At 41.1% G+C, this 15,944-nt stretch overlaps 2 protein-coding genes across 2 annotated transcripts; one reads left to right on the forward strand and one right to left on the reverse strand.

Annotated features, from left to right (window-relative positions):
- Positions 1-3,190: 3,190 nt before the first annotated feature.
- Positions 3,191-10,305, forward strand: phc1 (polyhomeotic homolog 1). Its single transcript, XM_011485420.4, has 14 exons — positions 3,191-3,343; positions 3,905-4,023; positions 4,108-4,218; positions 4,310-4,372; positions 4,478-4,618; positions 6,827-7,009; positions 7,110-7,808; positions 7,896-8,028; positions 8,102-8,280; positions 8,373-8,436; positions 8,517-8,604; positions 8,742-8,892; positions 9,163-9,391; positions 9,461-10,305. Exons 2-14 carry the CDS (start codon positions 3,910-3,912, stop codon positions 9,610-9,612), a joined length of 2,307 nt encoding a protein of 768 aa, XP_011483722.1. The 5' UTR covers positions 3,191-3,343; positions 3,905-3,909; the 3' UTR covers positions 9,613-10,305.
- Positions 10,302-15,944, reverse strand: styk1b (serine/threonine/tyrosine kinase 1b). The gene is made up of 10 exons (XM_004077965.4): positions 15,572-15,944; positions 14,780-14,826; positions 14,469-14,639; positions 13,602-13,934; positions 13,321-13,502; positions 13,140-13,214; positions 12,696-12,904; positions 12,463-12,503; positions 11,124-11,220; positions 10,302-10,989 (listed from the first exon to the last, which is right to left on the reverse strand). The coding sequence occupies exons 2-10, from the start codon at positions 14,823-14,825 to the stop codon at positions 10,797-10,799; spliced, it is 1,347 nt and encodes a 448-aa protein (XP_004078013.1). The 5' UTR covers position 14,826; positions 15,572-15,944; the 3' UTR covers positions 10,302-10,796.

The following is a 15,944-nucleotide window of genomic DNA, read 5'->3' on the forward strand; positions in this document are numbered from 1 at the left end:
AATTCCCATGTGGCTTAACAGTGTGAGACAACAGTACAGCGGGGCTCACAGAGGAGTTGTGACATGTTTGCACAGAAATGTGCTTTTTTTTCACTGACTGCACTAAAAGTCTGGTCAAAAATTAAGTTGCACAGAAGTCCCTGTATGCAGCACATAATACTAACCAGAGAAGATCATTTGCTTGTGGAACAATCTAAAGTTACTACTAAAGAGCAAACACTTTTGTTTTTCAATAAGCTGTTTTCTCTGTCAAGGAGTCACCTTAGATGACATCAGATGCCTGTGTGTATAAATTTTATCATGTGACAACAGACCTGCTCATGTGGGCTGTAAATGCCACTTTAAAAAGCATTTAGTTCAGTCACTCGTTGAAAAAGCACTGTCACTCGACAGTCAAGAGCGGAAACTTGGAATGTAATCTGGGACTGTGTTAAACAAGAGGAAAAACATTTACTTATGCACTATTTAGCTGTCTGTTCACAAGCTTATCTGAGGTCAGAAAGACTTTTTTGACATGGAGGCTTTCATCTTTTAGGACATGAACATGCACAAAAATTAAACATCTGATAAAAAGCAGAGTTTTAACACAGAGGAGATCTACAATTTATTTGTGGTTCCTCACTTTCATCATTAAGACTTTTTAACACACCAGAAGTATTTAGATCTAAGTAAAAAACTAACCTTTTCTAAGTCTTTTCATGTCTACAAAGTTATCCTCCATGACAGAAATAATCAAATTAAGGGTTCTGCCAAACACTGCAGCAGGTCAGTGAGTCAAAGCAAGAAGAGACCTTCAGTCTTTCCTTTTGAAGTTTACAAGTTACCATTTTCACCATCTGAAGAGACTAGCAGCTAACAGTGTGTCTCATTTCAGTTGCAGCTTGTCTGAACATGCATTTCCCTCCCATTAAAAAAATGATACCGCTTTTATTTTTGTTCTAATGGATCACTACCAGCTCAGCTGTAATTAAAAATCTCGTCAGAGCCTTCCCTCTCTAAAACCAGGTAGAAAAACTTATTTTTGTTTTGTAGTTTTTTATTTTTATTTTTTAATTCTTTTTTTTATAGTTTGTCATAGGAGAAGTGTTCTTTCAGTTTTTTATCAAGCTACTCTGTGCAGCATACATTGGTGTGAGGAAGTTTTTGCCCCTCTTCAAGATTACTTATTTTTCCATGTTTTCCACACTTAAATATTTCCTATCATCAAACACATTTAAACATGAGTTAAATACAATGCAAGTAACAATAAAATGCAGTTTTCAAATTATTATTTTTTCTATTATTATGGGAGAAAAAAGTAAAACCTTTATTGCCCTGTGTGAAAAACTGACACCCAAGTTTGATGCTGCCATTCCTATCTAGGACCTGCCTGACAAAGTGAAGTAGACCAAAAGATCCTCAAAACTTAGATATCGTGCCAAGGTCTAAAGGCATTCAGGAACAAATGAAACAGAAAGTAATAGAGATCAATCAGAGTGGAAAAGGTTATAAAGGAATTTAAAAGCTTTGGGACTCCTGCGAACCACAGTGAGAGCCATTATACACAAATGGAGGAAGCATAGAACAGTGTTGAACCTTCCCAGGAGTGGTCGGATGAGCAAAATTACCCCAAGAGTGCGGCGAAGACTCATCCAAGAGGTCAAAAAAGATCCCAAAACGACATCCAAAGAACTGCGGGCCTCACTTACCTCAGTAAAGGTTAGTGTTCATGACTCCACCACCAGAAAGACACTGGGCAAACATGACCTGCAAGGTAAGACGAAAACCACTGCTGAGCAAAAAGAACATTAAGGCTCGCCTTCATTTGCCAAAGTACATATTGATGATGCCCAAGACTTTTGGATAATATTCTGTGGTCTGATGAGACAAAAAGTTTAACTTTTTGGAAGGTCTGTATCCCATTACATTTGGCATAAAAGTAACATTGAATTTCAGAAAAAGAACATCATGCCAACAGTAAAATATGGAGGTGGTAGTGTTATAGTCTGGGGCTGTTCTGCTACTTCAGGGCCTGGAAGACTTGATGTGATAAATGGAACCATATATTCAGCCATGTACCAAAAGATCCTGAAGGAGAATGTCCTCAGCCTGAAACAAACTTGGGCTCTGCAGGAAGACAATGGTCCAAAACAGACCAGCAAACTCCAAGACTTTGGAGTGGCCTAGTCAAAGTCCTGACCTGAATTCTACTGTGATGCTGTGGCGTGACCATAAAAAGGCAGTTCATGCTCAAAAACCCTCCAACATTGCTTAATTACATCAATGCTGCAAAGACGTGTGGGCCAAACTTCCTCCACAGCGCTGAGAGACTCACAGCAAGTTATCGCAAATGCTTGATTGCAGTTGTTGCTGCTAAAGGTGGCCCAACTAAAAGGTAGTTTTAGGGGGCAATCCGTTTTTCACACAGGGCAATAAAGCTTTTCTCTCCTTTAGTAATAAAAAAAATCATTTGTTATTTTTTATTTGTTGTTGTTACTTGTGTTGTCTTTGATTCATATTTAATCATAACCATTGTGTTGATGATAGGAAACATTGAAGTGTGGAAAAAAAGAAAAAAAATAAGAAATCTTGAAGAGGGGCAAAAACTTCCTCACACCACAGCATTCACACAAACTGTGGTCTCATGTTTTCAGTTTATTACGATCTATAAAACAAAACAAATATAGTTGCGTTTTATCTAAAGATTTTCAAATAAAAACCAGGTTAAAAGGAACTTTGGTTTTATTTCCTTAATCCTTCAAATACCACTTTTTATGCTTGAAATATTTTGGAAAAATTCCTTTAAAAACAAAAATAAATAGCACAAAAGAGTATTTAACTGTATGCTTATAGAACTAGTTTGGTCTATGGGCTTAAAATTTCAACATTTTGAAAAATTATTCGTGCTGTTTTAGATGCAAACTCCATTTGAATACGTTGTTTTTGTGCGGATATTTACTATAAAATCATAAAGATGTTTTTAATTATCAGTTATTTACAAATGACTCCACTAGGTGGCGCGCTTGTTCCACATTTTCACCCGGTGTGACGTATCTTCACCTACTCTGTATAAAAGTTGTTGCTCCTCTCTGTAAGATTTAACGTAAGATTTTCTCAAAAATATAAGAACAAATAATAAAACTGTGATAAACTCCGTGTCTAGAAAAGAGACTGTATGCTTATTTTGTGTTTTTTCGCCGTCCGCCAGCGTAAACAAAGAAGAAGAACCCCCAGTGAAAGGGGCGGGGTCTCGTTGGAGGCAAAACCCCCTTAAAGGGTTTTCGTTCATCATAGTTCAAAATCAACATCCGAATCGCACTTTGTTGCACCTAACAGGGTACAGGACAGTTCCGTCGCAAAAGAGGTAAGTATGATAAAAAGTAAATAAAGGCCGGTTAATGGCTAACCAGTGGGACATAGTGCTTTTAAACAGCTGCTAACGCTAAACAGTTAGCCGGGCGGCGGTGCATCCTCTGTTACTTTTTTAACGTATCCATAGATGGTCCTCAAAAAGTTACCAAACATACTTCAAGTACAAAGAGAAAATCTTTTACTCTTATTTTGATGGTTTAAGCATGAAAAATAAATAAATAATATATATATACTGGAGATTTGAAAGGATGTTAAAACTAGCTAGCTTTCAATGTTTTTAACATCTCCTTTATTCTTTAATAATTAGCGTAAATTCTGGACAACGTGGAAACGTTTGTGTCCCTCTGTCGTTGAAGTTTTGCTGTCGGATAAACTTCTGGTGTGTCTTAAAAAAAACTATTTAGGTCCTTCCTTTTCCAAGTTTTAGCTCTTTGCGAAGTCCTCTTTGTTTTTCAGCTTTTATTTTGAAAATTGGCCATATAGTAAAAAAAAAAAAAAAATGTTATTTGTTTTTAAGGCTTGTAATTGATGGAAGTTCTTTTGGTTTTTGCAGCAAACATGGATGCAGGAGAAGACCAAAACCCAAACACCAATGGAAATCCTCAAACAAGTGGGAACTCCCGAGCACCTCAGATAGCCCACATGTCTCTGTATGAGAGACAGGCTGTTCAGGTGATGGCTGCACTGATCCACTATGCTTTGAAATACATGCATAAATAAAACAAATCAGCAATATCTTTGGACTTTACTTTAAAGGCTCTTCAAGCGCTGCAAAGACAGCCTAATGCAGCTCAGTATTTCCAGCAGCTCATGCTGCAGCAACAAATCAACAACGCCCAGCTCCAAAATCTGGCCGCCGTGCAACAGGTAATCAAACATTAACTTTTGACATAAACCTTGTGCACAAACAGTGTGTGTAAAACCCAAGATTTCTCCCCTTTTTTCACAATTGGACCAGGCCACGCTTGCAGCAAGTCGCCAGTGTAACACTCCAAGTAACAGCGTGTCCCAGGTTCCCACTGTAAGTTTAAGTGTTCTAGACGTGACGGGTGTTTGTATATAGAATGCTTTTTTGTTGTTCGGTGTGTGGCTTGTGTTAGCCGTGAATGGCAGTCTGTCACTGCAGGTTAATCAAAGCGCCACATGTGGAGGGACAATGAGCAGCCCGCGGGCGCACGGTCCAGCCACCTCTGCAGCAACGACGGCTCTCAACCAGTCAGTGCTGCTGGGCGGAAACTCAACCGGACAGGGGCAGATGTATCTCAGGGTACGTTCAAATATACACTGTGTTAGTATTTTCATGATATTGTTTAAAGAACACCCTGAAGAAAATCGTGTTTTTTTTAAAATATATATATATATTGTTATTACAGTAGAGACCAAAAGTTTGGACACACCTTCTCATTCAAAGAGTTTTCTTTATTTTCATGACAATGAAAATTGTAGATTCACACTAAAGGCATCAAAACTATGAATAACACATGTGGAATTATATACATAACAAAAAAGTGTGAAACAACTGAAAATATGTCATATTGTAGGTTCTTCATGGTAGCCTTCTTTTGATTTGATTACTGCTTTGCACACTCTTGGCATTCTCTTGATGAGCTTCTAAAGGTAGTCACCTGAAATGTTTTTCACTTCACAGGTGTGCCCTGTCAGGTTTAATAAGTGTGATTTCTTGCCTTATAAATGGGTTTGGGACCATCAGTTGTGTTGTGTAGAAGTCAGGTGGACACACAGCTGATAGTCCTACTGAATAGACTGTTAGAATTTGTATTATGGCTGGAAAAAAGCAGCTACATACAGACAATTGAGTGGCCATCATTACTTTAAGAAATGTAGGTCAGTCAGTCTGAAAAATTGGGAAAACTTTGAAAGTATCCCCAAGTGCAGTCACAAAAACCATCAAGCACTACAAAGAAACTGGCTCACATGTGGACCGCCCCAGGAAAGGAAGACCAAGAGTCACCTCTGCTGCGGAGTATAAGTTCATCCGAGTCACCAGCCTCAGAAATCACAGGTTAACAGCAGCTCAGATTAGAGAGCAGGTCAATGGAACACAGAGTTCTAGCAGCAGACACATCTCTACAACAACTGTTAAAAGGAGACTGTGTGAATCAGGCCTTCATGGTAGAAAATCTGCCAGGAAACCACTGCTAAAAAAAAGGCAACAAGCAGAAGAGACTTGTTTGGGCTAAAGAACACAAGGAATGGACATTAGACCAGTGGAAATCTGGGCTTTGGTCTTATGAGTCCAAAGATGTGTCTTTGTGTGATGCAGAAAAGGTGAATGGATGGACTCTACATCCCTGGTTCCCACCGTGAAGCATGGAGGAGGAGGTGTGATGGTGCCTTGCTAGTGACACTGTTGAGGATTTAATCAAAATTGAAGGCATACTGAACCAGCATGGCTACCACAGCATCTTGCAGCGGCATGCTATTCCATCCGGTCTGTGTTTAGTTGGACCATCATTTATTTTTCAATGACCCCAAACACTCCTCCAGGCTGTGTAAGGGCTATTTGACCAAGAAGGAGAGTGATGGGGGGCTGCGCCAGATGACCTGACCTCCACAGCCACCGGACCTGAACCTAATCAAGATGGTTTGGGGTGAGCTGGACCGCAGAGTGAAGGCAAAAGGGCCAACAAGTGCTAAGCATCTCTGGGAACTCCTTCAAGACTGTTGGAAGACAATTTCAGGTGACTACCTCTTGAAGCTCATCAAGAGAATGCCAAGAGTATGTAAAGCAGAAATCAAATCAACATACGGACATATGACATATTTTCAGTTGTTTCAAACTTTTTTGTTCTGTATATAATTCCACATGTGTTATTCATAGTTTTGATGCCTTTAGTGTGAATCTACAATTTTCATTGTCATGAAAATAAAGAAAACTCTGAATGAGAAGGTGTGTCCAAACTTTTAGTCTGTACTGTAATATATATATTGTTTTCATTTTGATCCATCCATTTGTAGACGAATAGATCCATGTTTGTTTTCGTCTTCCTCGTCTGAGCTTGCTTCTGGATAGCTCCAATATTGCTCCCCAATTTTGTTGCACCGGTAAAGTTAGGTTGGGGTTGTGAGGGGCTGTAAGCAAGCAGGAGAGTGTGTAAATCCATGGAGGATGGGAAGTGGGGGCAGGCTTACTTTGTGCTGACAGTCCCGCTCACGACTCAGAGGTGACTTTCTGATGAACCCCTGTTGCTCTGCAGAAACTATGTCTTAGAAAACTACAGAGGTTTTTTGGTTTTGGGTTAAAATGACAATCATAATTTATAAATCACTGGGAACGTTATTAAAATAGCTCAAAAGATGATCGGAGTGACATTTTAAGCAGTAACAAATACATGTGTGTGTGTGTGGGGGGGGGGGGGGGGGGGGTTGTATCCTCTAATATTGCCTAACTGTGTAAGTCTATAAGAAAGTTTGTCACATCTGAGAGGTCAACCACTCCTGCTGCTTCTTGCAGGTAAACCGTTCTCTTAGGGCTCCCCTTGCCTCCCAGCTCATCTTCATGCCTGGTGCTACAACAGCTACAGTTGCAGCTGTTGCTCAGACACAACCTCAACATCAGCAGCAGCAGCAGCAGCAGCAGCAGCAGCAGCATGATGCCGTTTCAGCCAATTCAAGGGCCCAGTCTGACAATGACCAGGTCTGAGTTTTAGTACCCCAGCAGATGACTGCTGTCTGAGTTATTTAAAGCTTTCGTGCAGATATATTTCAACAGAAACTGTTGTGTCTCCATCATGTAGGTGCAGAATCTGGCTCTAACGTGTGCATCCACACTCAAAGCGGCGGCTGTCAAGTCTGAGCTTCCTGAGAAGAACGATGCTGCTGGGTTTACTCTATCTCTGCAGCAGCCACACTCATTACGCCCATTAGCTCAGCAGCAGCAGCAGCAGCAAGTGTCCAAACCCAGCTTTAACCAGCAGCCTGGCTCCAACCCAATGTCTGGAAAGGCTGGAAACCAGACTGCCATGACTGTGGACCCATCTGCCTCTGTCGCTCCGTCTTCCTCCTCCTCCTCTTCTTCTTCTGCCCTTCCTCTCTCCCAGCTTTTGCTTTCTTCCTCATCTGCTCCTCTAATTTTGGTGCCCACCTCCAACGTTGCTACCTCCACGCCGGGCTACCCAAAGGCCAACATGAACGCACAGACTCTGGTGGTGCAGCCCCTGCAACAGACCGCTTCCAGTGCAGACAAAGGTCCTGTTCCTATTCAACCCAAAGCAGCTCCGGGACACCGCCTGCCTGTGCAGCTGTCACCTCGACACCCACCTCCCATTCTCCCAGCTCCTCCTACTAACAGTCAGACCAGTGCAGGAGGTGCACATATTCCTGTCCAGCTTGTAGGAGCCAGGCAGTCCTTAACGGGAAACCCACCAGCTGGGGCCCTGCCCCAGACTCAAAGCAGCGCAGCTCATGAGGCTCCACCTAGTGGAGCTGTTGGCATAGTAAGATCTACCTCTATGATGGATGTACGTCTTTGGCTGAGACTTGGAAACCTTGTTAGTTTTTATATCTTTTATTTATTTTTTTAGACAAAGCCGGTTGTTGGTTCTCTGAAAAGGAAATCTGACTTTATGACCTTGAATGATGGGACAGAATCTTCCGATTGTGCAGCCATGAAAGATTCTGCTCCCCCTCTATCTCCTGCCCCCCCAAAAGACTCAGGTGAGTTAACATTACAGCTTCAAACAAACTGTTTTTATAATGTCTGAAAATATCATTTCCATTGTCATTTCAGCCCCTTCTACAGAGGCTCCATTCTCATCTCCCCCCATCCTGTCCTTGCCCCCACCCTTGTCAAGAGTCGGGCTTGGCGACAAACAGCGGGCGCTCGTTCCACAAGCAGTGGTCAAACCTCAAGTTCTCACTCACCTGATTGAGGGGTTTGTGATTAAGGAGGGAGCCGAGCCGTTTCCTGTGAGTGCGACGGTCACGAACTCAATTTAGACCAGAGGATGGAGGCGGTGCAGGCTTTCATCTTGGACTGATGTTTGTTCTTTGTGTGCCAGGTTGCTGGACTTCTCAAAGACAGAGACTTTGCCTTGGCTGGCCGCACGGAGAACGGACCCCCATGTAAGTGGGTTTAAAATAAAAAAAAATTGTTGTATTATGCTCCTGGGTTTTCAGAGTTTTATTTGAAATCTCATCTGCAGTATTGAAGTGTGAATACTGCGGATGCCTCGCTCCAGCCAGTCAGTTCAGAGGATCCAAGAGGTTCTGCTCCAATACTTGTGCCAAGAGGTGCGATTTAATTTATGCATCCATTTAAAAATAGATCATAGAGAAAGATTTAAGATAAAAAAAATGGGACTAAATAAAAAACATTTTTGGGGAGTTCCAGTGATTGACAGCTGCCGCCTGTGTTTTTTGACTCTCAGGTATAACGTGAGCTGCAGCCAACATTTCAAGTCCAGCAGGGGGAGGACGGCCCCGCCCCCCACACCCACAGAGCGGCACAGGGGCTCTGTTCGCAGGAGCAGCTCCAATAACAGCTACAGCAAATTATCAAACAAGCATCTTTCTGTCAAGGTGAGATCTACTGTTTAAAACAAATCCTACAAAACTGAAATGTTTAGTCCGTTTTGGCCTAAAATCTATTTGAGTTTTTTTTTTTTTTCAATGATTGTGTAACTTTTTCGACCTTTGAAGTAAAAAATGATCACATTTCCATTCACTAGGTGGAGATGGAAGATTAAAAAAGGCTTTGACTTTGAATCTCAGATGGGTTGTGCTATAATAAAAATCCCTAATCCCTTTAAAAATCTTTGACTCTCTATATCTCTGCTGCTGTGTGGACAGTGCCACTCTGAATCCAGTCACTCCGAGGACGTATCAAGTGATGGCGAAGAAGACTCTCCTTCGCTTTCCCCAAACTCCTACCACTCGTGCTCCAGAGCCGACCACAGCGCTCCTCAGTCCGACTGCTCCGCTCCTGGAAGCCTCGCTCTAGAGGGAGCTGGTTTTCTATCTGCAACTCCAGCCCAGTGGAGCGTGGAAGAAGTCTGCCGCTTCATTTCCTCTCTTCAAGGTGAGGATTCAGTCAGTCGGATCGCACTGAACATCTGCCTTGTTTTTTTATTTGCTGACTGTTTTTTAGGTTGTGAAGAGCTGGCTCCCCACTTCCTGTCGCAAGAAATCGATGGGCAGGCGCTCCTGCTGCTGCGTGAGGATCATCTCATCTCCACCATGAATATCAAGCTGGGTCCAGCTCTTAAAATCTGTGCCTCTATCAACAGTCTGCGAGAATAAGGGCTTTGCTCTCATTCCAGTGATCTTAACTCTTGGACTTGGAGAAGAAGAAAAAAACGGACTTGACTGAGATTCTTGAAGAAGGTGCAAATGCTTTTTATCTACTAAAAGCCACCAGTGCCCCATCAAAATCGCGATGGATTGTTTACTTTATAGACTTTAAATGCATTAAAAAAAGGCACTCTGGTGGATATGTGGAGCGTGCAGTTGATGCACAATTTGAAGGATTCCTCTCTTTTAATTATGACTGAAGTTATTGTCTTTTTTCCAGTTATTTTTTTACTCTAGAAGAACTACTCCATATTATTCAGTCTTCCTGTTCAAACAAACTCGCCCATCAGTGTATTTCAGAAAGAGCTTAAAAGTCCTTTTACTTTAGCCACTTGACTTAAAATCATTTCAACCATTCTGTTACATTTATTTTTGTAGTATTTTGTGCATGTATTTTTTTGTATCCAGGCTCTAAGCTCATTAAAAAAGTGACACTCAGAAAGCCTTGCATTATGGTTAGTTAGCAATTATTCTTTTTTTTTAGGATGATCACATTCATTTTGTCATGAAAACTATGTTGTAGTATTTGTTTTGTTTTAATCGACTGAATTACTTGAAAACAGCTGTTTGAAAAGATTTGCTTCCTGCAGAAGTGTTTTTTTTTGTATGCAGTACTATCAATGAACAGCACCTCTCACTTCATCTGTGTGGAGCTTTTATTTTGTAAACAAATCAGCAAGTTCCTCACTTGCCTCTCAGGAAAACGATTAATACATAAAGTATATTCAGCATTTAAGATGGTAATAAGTTAGTTCCTTCACTTCTGCAATAATACCAGGTATAAATACAAAGCAGCCTTGTAAAATTATAATCCCAAACCTTTAATTTGACATGTAGATGTATATGCTGCACATGACCCAGGCTTATCTTGTTTTTTTTTTTGTTTTTTTATATAAAATATCCCAGTTTTGGCCCTCAAAACTGATAATTGAACAGCTAGCTTGCTGTTTCCTGCAGCTAAAAAAACTTTTGTTTTTCTGGCTTTTCTATAATTACAAAATTCAAATAAAATCCTTTTGATGCCAAAAGTGTTCCTGAAAAGTTTCGAAACACTTTGGTGTGAAACTCTGCTGTTTAAAGTGCACATTTGATTCCTTTTAGTTTAGACAGATTTTTGTCTTGTTTGGCGAGGATCAAAAAACGGTGTAACTGCTGGACTCTCCATATCCGGCCTCCTGCAGGTACTCCTCTATGTTGACCGTCTTTGGCGTCTTGAGAATTTTATCGGAGGCGCTCTTTTCTCCTGCTGCAAGCTTTCGACTCACTTCAGCCAGGGGGGGTCGTTCTTGATCTTTCCACTGGCAGCAGGCTCTAATGAGAGTGTGTCTGAAAAGAGGCAATAAAGCATCATTTTTATTACTAAAGATTAGTAATAAATAATTTTTTAAAAAATGCAATGGCTTTAGTCTGTCTAGAAATACATTGTTTTAAACTGTTGTGTGTGCGTAATGATCACTTACAGGGAATTGGAGCAGTTGGGGGATTTCTTCAGACTTTTCCCTCTTTGATGAAACTGCAGCAGCTCATTAGCTGGGATTTCTGCAAACGGTGCTTCACCTGCAGAGAAAAAAAGAACAACTGATTCTTTGCAAAGAGGAAGGAGAACGTTTTCAAAATAAAAGCCATGTTTTTTTTTTAGGGGAAACAGTTATGTGAAGACATTACTCTACTTTAAGCAGCTAAATAAAACACAATACTAGTCATTTATCAACTTTTTTTTGAATTGCTGATTTGTGGACTTTAAGTGTAAACTTTAATATTAGTGAGATAACAGAAGCTTTGAGAAAGCTATAAAACTCAAAATTATTTTTGCCTGAGTGGATGACATAAAAAAAAAGTAATAAATCCATTTAATCTGTGGTTTATTTCTTTTTCCCAAATATGAACCCCTGAGGTTTCACTGGGGTGGCTGTGCAGGAGCAGGGCGGTCGATCTCTGACTGTTGGTTCGATTCCCGCCTTGCCCGCTCATGTTGAAGTGTACTTGGGCAAGACGGTGAACTCCACCTTGCCTCTGTTGGAAGGTTGGTGCCAGTGTTCGGCAGCAGAGCCGCCATCAGTGAGTGAATATGTGAATGTTACTAAAGCATTTTTGGCCTTCGAAGAAAAAGTGCTAAATACGTTTTTACTGTTCACTCAGTGAGTTTGAATAAACCAGAGATTTAAAGGAAATTGATCAGTGAGCTGACAGCAAATTTAACGTAGAGCTTTTAAAACATTTTTAGCTTTAAAATGTTTGGTTTAAAACAAACTTAAGAATTAATGAAACAAAATTTTGATACCCTTGGAATAAATCCTTTGTACATTGCACAGTTTAAAGGAGCTTCATCTGCTCTTTTTTTTGGCATTTTCACTTCGTTTTGACTTTGGTCTTTGATTTGTTTTTTCTTTTTATTTACATTATTTTTTATTTACAATTTTTTATTTTGTCTCACACGTTTGATTTTTGTTATATAACTTAAGAACAGCTTGACCTTCATTTTGGGGTTTTTTGCCATAAAGAAATGACAAAATGTACGCTCAGAATTGAGTTTTTGACTAGTTTGAGTTTCTTTGTGGCATTAATGTGTTCCGTAATGTAAGGAATAATATCTGGGGGGAAAAAAAAATAAAAAGTAGCTGGTGTTGTACTAAAAAGATGGATGTAAAGTAATGCCACAAAATCTGTTTTAAAGATAAATTACAAAAGAAATTTGTAGAATTTTTTTTTTTTAAAAAGGCACCGGTCTACCAAAGGTTAAAGAAAGTAATTTATAAACTGCTTAAAAAATATATTTGAACAGATTTGTGTTGGACTTACCCAAAGTCACCATTTCATACAATAAAATCCCAAAAGACCACCTGGAAGGCGAGGAGACGAGAACAGTTAGCCTCAATTTGTGATCATTTTATACATGGTTGAGATTGTACAAAAATGTTTACATTTTCCTCATATTTTCATCCGTCAGAGGCTCTAAATGATTAACACGAATGGCCTAAAAAAGATCACACACATGTGGTTCTAGGTTGAAAGGGAGGATGAAGAGAACGTACACATCACTGCTCGGGGTGGGAGGCTTTTTGACCAACAGCTCTGGTGCCTGCCACTTCTTCATGCTGGGATCATCCTTCTGAGTGATCCCCTTGTTCTTCCGTGTGTGAACCCCGAACAGGCCCCACAGCTTAGCTGTGTACTGCTTGCTGACGAGCACGCTGCGGGCACGGATGTTTCCATGGATCAGATCTTTGCCGTGAAGGAATTCCTGATGTGCAGAGAGACAAGGATTTGGGGAATGAGCAAACAAGTTCGTCCAGTTAGGTGTAAATGCAATGAGGAAGCTGGTTGTTTGGTGGCACAAACATTAGTACATTAAAATAAACTTGTTTTAGCTCATCAGGTGCCTTAAACAAAATTTAAACTCTTTGAGAAAATATCTGAGCTTTGTCAGTGATCCGAAGGTCAAACTTGGGGAGAGCACGTCGTTTTTGGATACTAACCAGTGCAGAGGCCACTTGTTTGGCCATGGTAAATATTCGTCTTTCAGTCATTTCACATGGAGGATCCACAAGCTCCTGGACAGATGCATTTAAATGTCAGTCACTGCAATTTCTCACACTGAAATTGAGTTTCTGACTTTGGTTTTTCGTGTTTGACGAGGCCATCACATAGCTGAGCTACCTCTCTGCATCGCCACAAGAAGCTGAGAAGGTCTCTGTTTTCCATCTCCTCCACAACTGTGACCAGAGGAGCTCGAAGGGAGACGACGCCGAGCAGCTCCGGGATGAACGGATGTGGTCCCAGCTGTGCCAGGAAGGATGCAAAACCCAGGAAGCTGTGCCTCTGGGTTGCATCGGCCGAGTCTGGAGAAAGGGAAAGGGGCATAGAGACGAGTCTGTACCTGCAGGGTGAGTTTAAAAAGATTGGCCAAATCCAGAAACAAATGCTCTTTGAATGCTCACCACTCAGCACCCGCAGCACCACATTCCTGTTTTCCATTCGGGCCCTGTAGAGGGACACGCTGCTTTCAGAGCGCAGAGAGAAGCTGCCCTGCAGAGGCGTGACCAGGTTGAAAGACTCTGGTAACCTCTGGCGGGGCAACTCTCTGGGCTGGACAATGGGAGCGAAACTGGGCTTGTAGGGCTCCGGTGGGGGGCTGGGTGGGACTGCAGGAGAGATCACAGGCCGGGTGAGAGGTTTGCTGATGAAACTGCTGGGAGGGTTGAAGGTAGAGTAGGAATTGTGCGAATCCAGGTCGATGCTTTCATGCTCTAGGACGTTGAGCTCTGGTGGAGCTGCAAAAAGAGAACAGTTTCATTAGGGATGGTCGGTACTTTCATGAGATTTTACAGAAAATGCCATCTGACAACAGAGAAAAGCCCACAGCACCTGTAGATACTGTCAACATAAAAGGGGCTCTGTGTTAATGGGTGCAAAACCGTTCAGATGATACCTTACGTTATTGCATGTACTTTTAGGTGAAATTGAAATGCTGATGAATAAATATGGTGACTCTTATTGAAACTCTGATATAAAAAAAACCTGAAAGATGTCACATATCGCCTATTCTAAGCACCAAACTCCATTTGGATCTTACTAACACATCTGTTCATTTTAAATCTCTGCACTAATTGAACTTGCATTTTTCTAAATTTAAGTTTTAAAGCATGAAGGTTTGGGATTTTTTCTAATGAAATCTGTTTAATATTTGAAAATAATAATAATCAAATCTAGTTTGGTTGAATTGAAACTTTGTAAGAAGGTGAATAGAGTAATGGAGTGACTAAAGTGGACTGTTCCTGTGTTTAAGAGGTGTTGTGGACGGGTACCATCAATGCCATGCAGCGTTCTCCTGGAGTTTGTCTTGTAGGACTTTGACCTGATTCGATCGACCTTCTCTGGGCAGTAACGCAGCAAGAGGATGAAGACCAAAGTGACCAAGAAGCTGGCAATCAGCAGGACGGGCAAAACAATCACTTCCTGCTCAAAGTAACGAATATCTGCCAAGAGGAAACAGACACATCAGTGGTGCCATCAGCCATTCTGAAAACTTGTTTGCACAGTATATGTCTTCCTGACAGTAAAAAAACAAGACTTCCACCAAGCAGTGTTGGGAATTTTGGATGTAAGTAAAACTTACCACAGAAGGTGTCTCCATTTTTGCAAGGGTAGCCTGAACCTGACATTCTGTCAAAGGTTAAAAACACAGGAAAGGAAGTTTTCAGAAAACATGTGTTATTGGTGGTTAATAACACCAACAGACATTTGTATGAGGTACATCCGCTTAAAGGAAAAAACATTACAAAACATTGTTGTACATAAAAACAAAAGGTTTGTTTATGAAAGGACAAAAGGGCATCCATGAGACTTCTTCAAAGAAAGCCATGTTGTGCTTGTAGTGTTGCCTCTACATAGAAACACGACTCTGAAAGGTGTAACTGAGACCAGAAACTTGAGGTGTCAGTCTGGACTAGAGGACAAACACAAATATTTGACTTTCAGATTTTTGTTTTTTTGAGCACAGCTCACCTGAAACAGATTAATGACTTGTCAATCAGCGGAGAATCATATTTTCAGCTCAATTATCAGGCAATAAAATCGACCCAAGCATCTTTTTCTGCTGAGTTTGGTTTGTTGGGATGACAAAAAGACAAATAAGGATTCTCATCACCCACATGATCATCCTTTTACGTCACATGTAAGGCCTCCAAACCTGTCCATCTGCATTTTCTTGAAAACATTAATGCTTACGTTGCATCACACACCCACTGAGCAAACAGGAACGGCATCGGCACAAAATGTCATGAAAATCTTTTGAATCTGACACTAAAATGAAAGGGAAACGTTTAGGAAAGAGGTCACTGGCTCCCCGCCGGTTTTTCACACAACCACAGTAGTTCAATAATAGCAGTGAGAGGTGATGAAGCTTTACCTGAAGTCCTTCAATGAACTCTTGAACCTTTGCAGAAAATCAAGCGAGTGTGTCCTGTTACTGCAGACTCATCCTTCCCTCCTTCACACCGTCAGATACTGTCCACACATGGCCTCAGTTTCTGCTGCCGCTCAGGATCTCATCCCTTTGTTTTTGTCTCGGCTGATCTGTCAGACTCAGGGGATCAATTTGCTGCTCTCAGTTCATCTACACCTTCAGTGGCGCCCTAACTCCACCCACTTCACCTGCACCCGTCCTCCTCTGCTGTTTACTCCTTGTTGTCTTTCTCGCTCAGTCTCATTGTCAGCGTTCCTCTGTGATATCAAACTATGTTGTGTCCCCAGTCTTCCTCTGAGGATTTTTCTTTTACTAT

The sequence above is a fragment of the Oryzias latipes genome, chromosome 16 (genome assembly GCF_053564925.1).
Source record: "Oryzias latipes strain Hd-rR chromosome 16, Olatipes_Hd-rR_3.1".
Taxonomy (NCBI): Eukaryota; Metazoa; Chordata; class Actinopteri; order Beloniformes; family Adrianichthyidae; genus Oryzias; species Oryzias latipes.

Coding starts and splice junctions, on each gene's coding strand:
- phc1 (XM_011485420.4), top strand. CDS start 3,910: ATGGATGCAGGAGAAGACCAAAACCCAAACACCAATGGAAATCCTCAA. Junction 4,024..4,107: donor ATGAGAGACAGGCTGTTCAG/GTGATGGCTGCA, acceptor TTTACTTTAAAG/GCTCTTCAAGCGCTGCAAAG. Junction 8,281..8,372: donor AGGGAGCCGAGCCGTTTCCT/GTGAGTGCGACG, acceptor TTTGTGTGCCAG/GTTGCTGGACTTCTCAAAGA.
- styk1b (XM_004077965.4), bottom strand. CDS start 14,825: ATGTCAGGTTCAGGCTACCCTTGCAAAAATGGAGACACCTTCTGTG. Junction 12,504..12,695: donor CCCACCCCGAGCAGTGATGT/GTACGTTCTCTT, acceptor CTCGCCTTCCAG/GTGGTCTTTTGGGATTTTAT. Junction 10,990..11,123: donor CCCAACTGCTCCAATTCCCT/GTAAGTGATCAT, acceptor GCCTCTTTTCAG/ACACACTCTCATTAGAGCCT.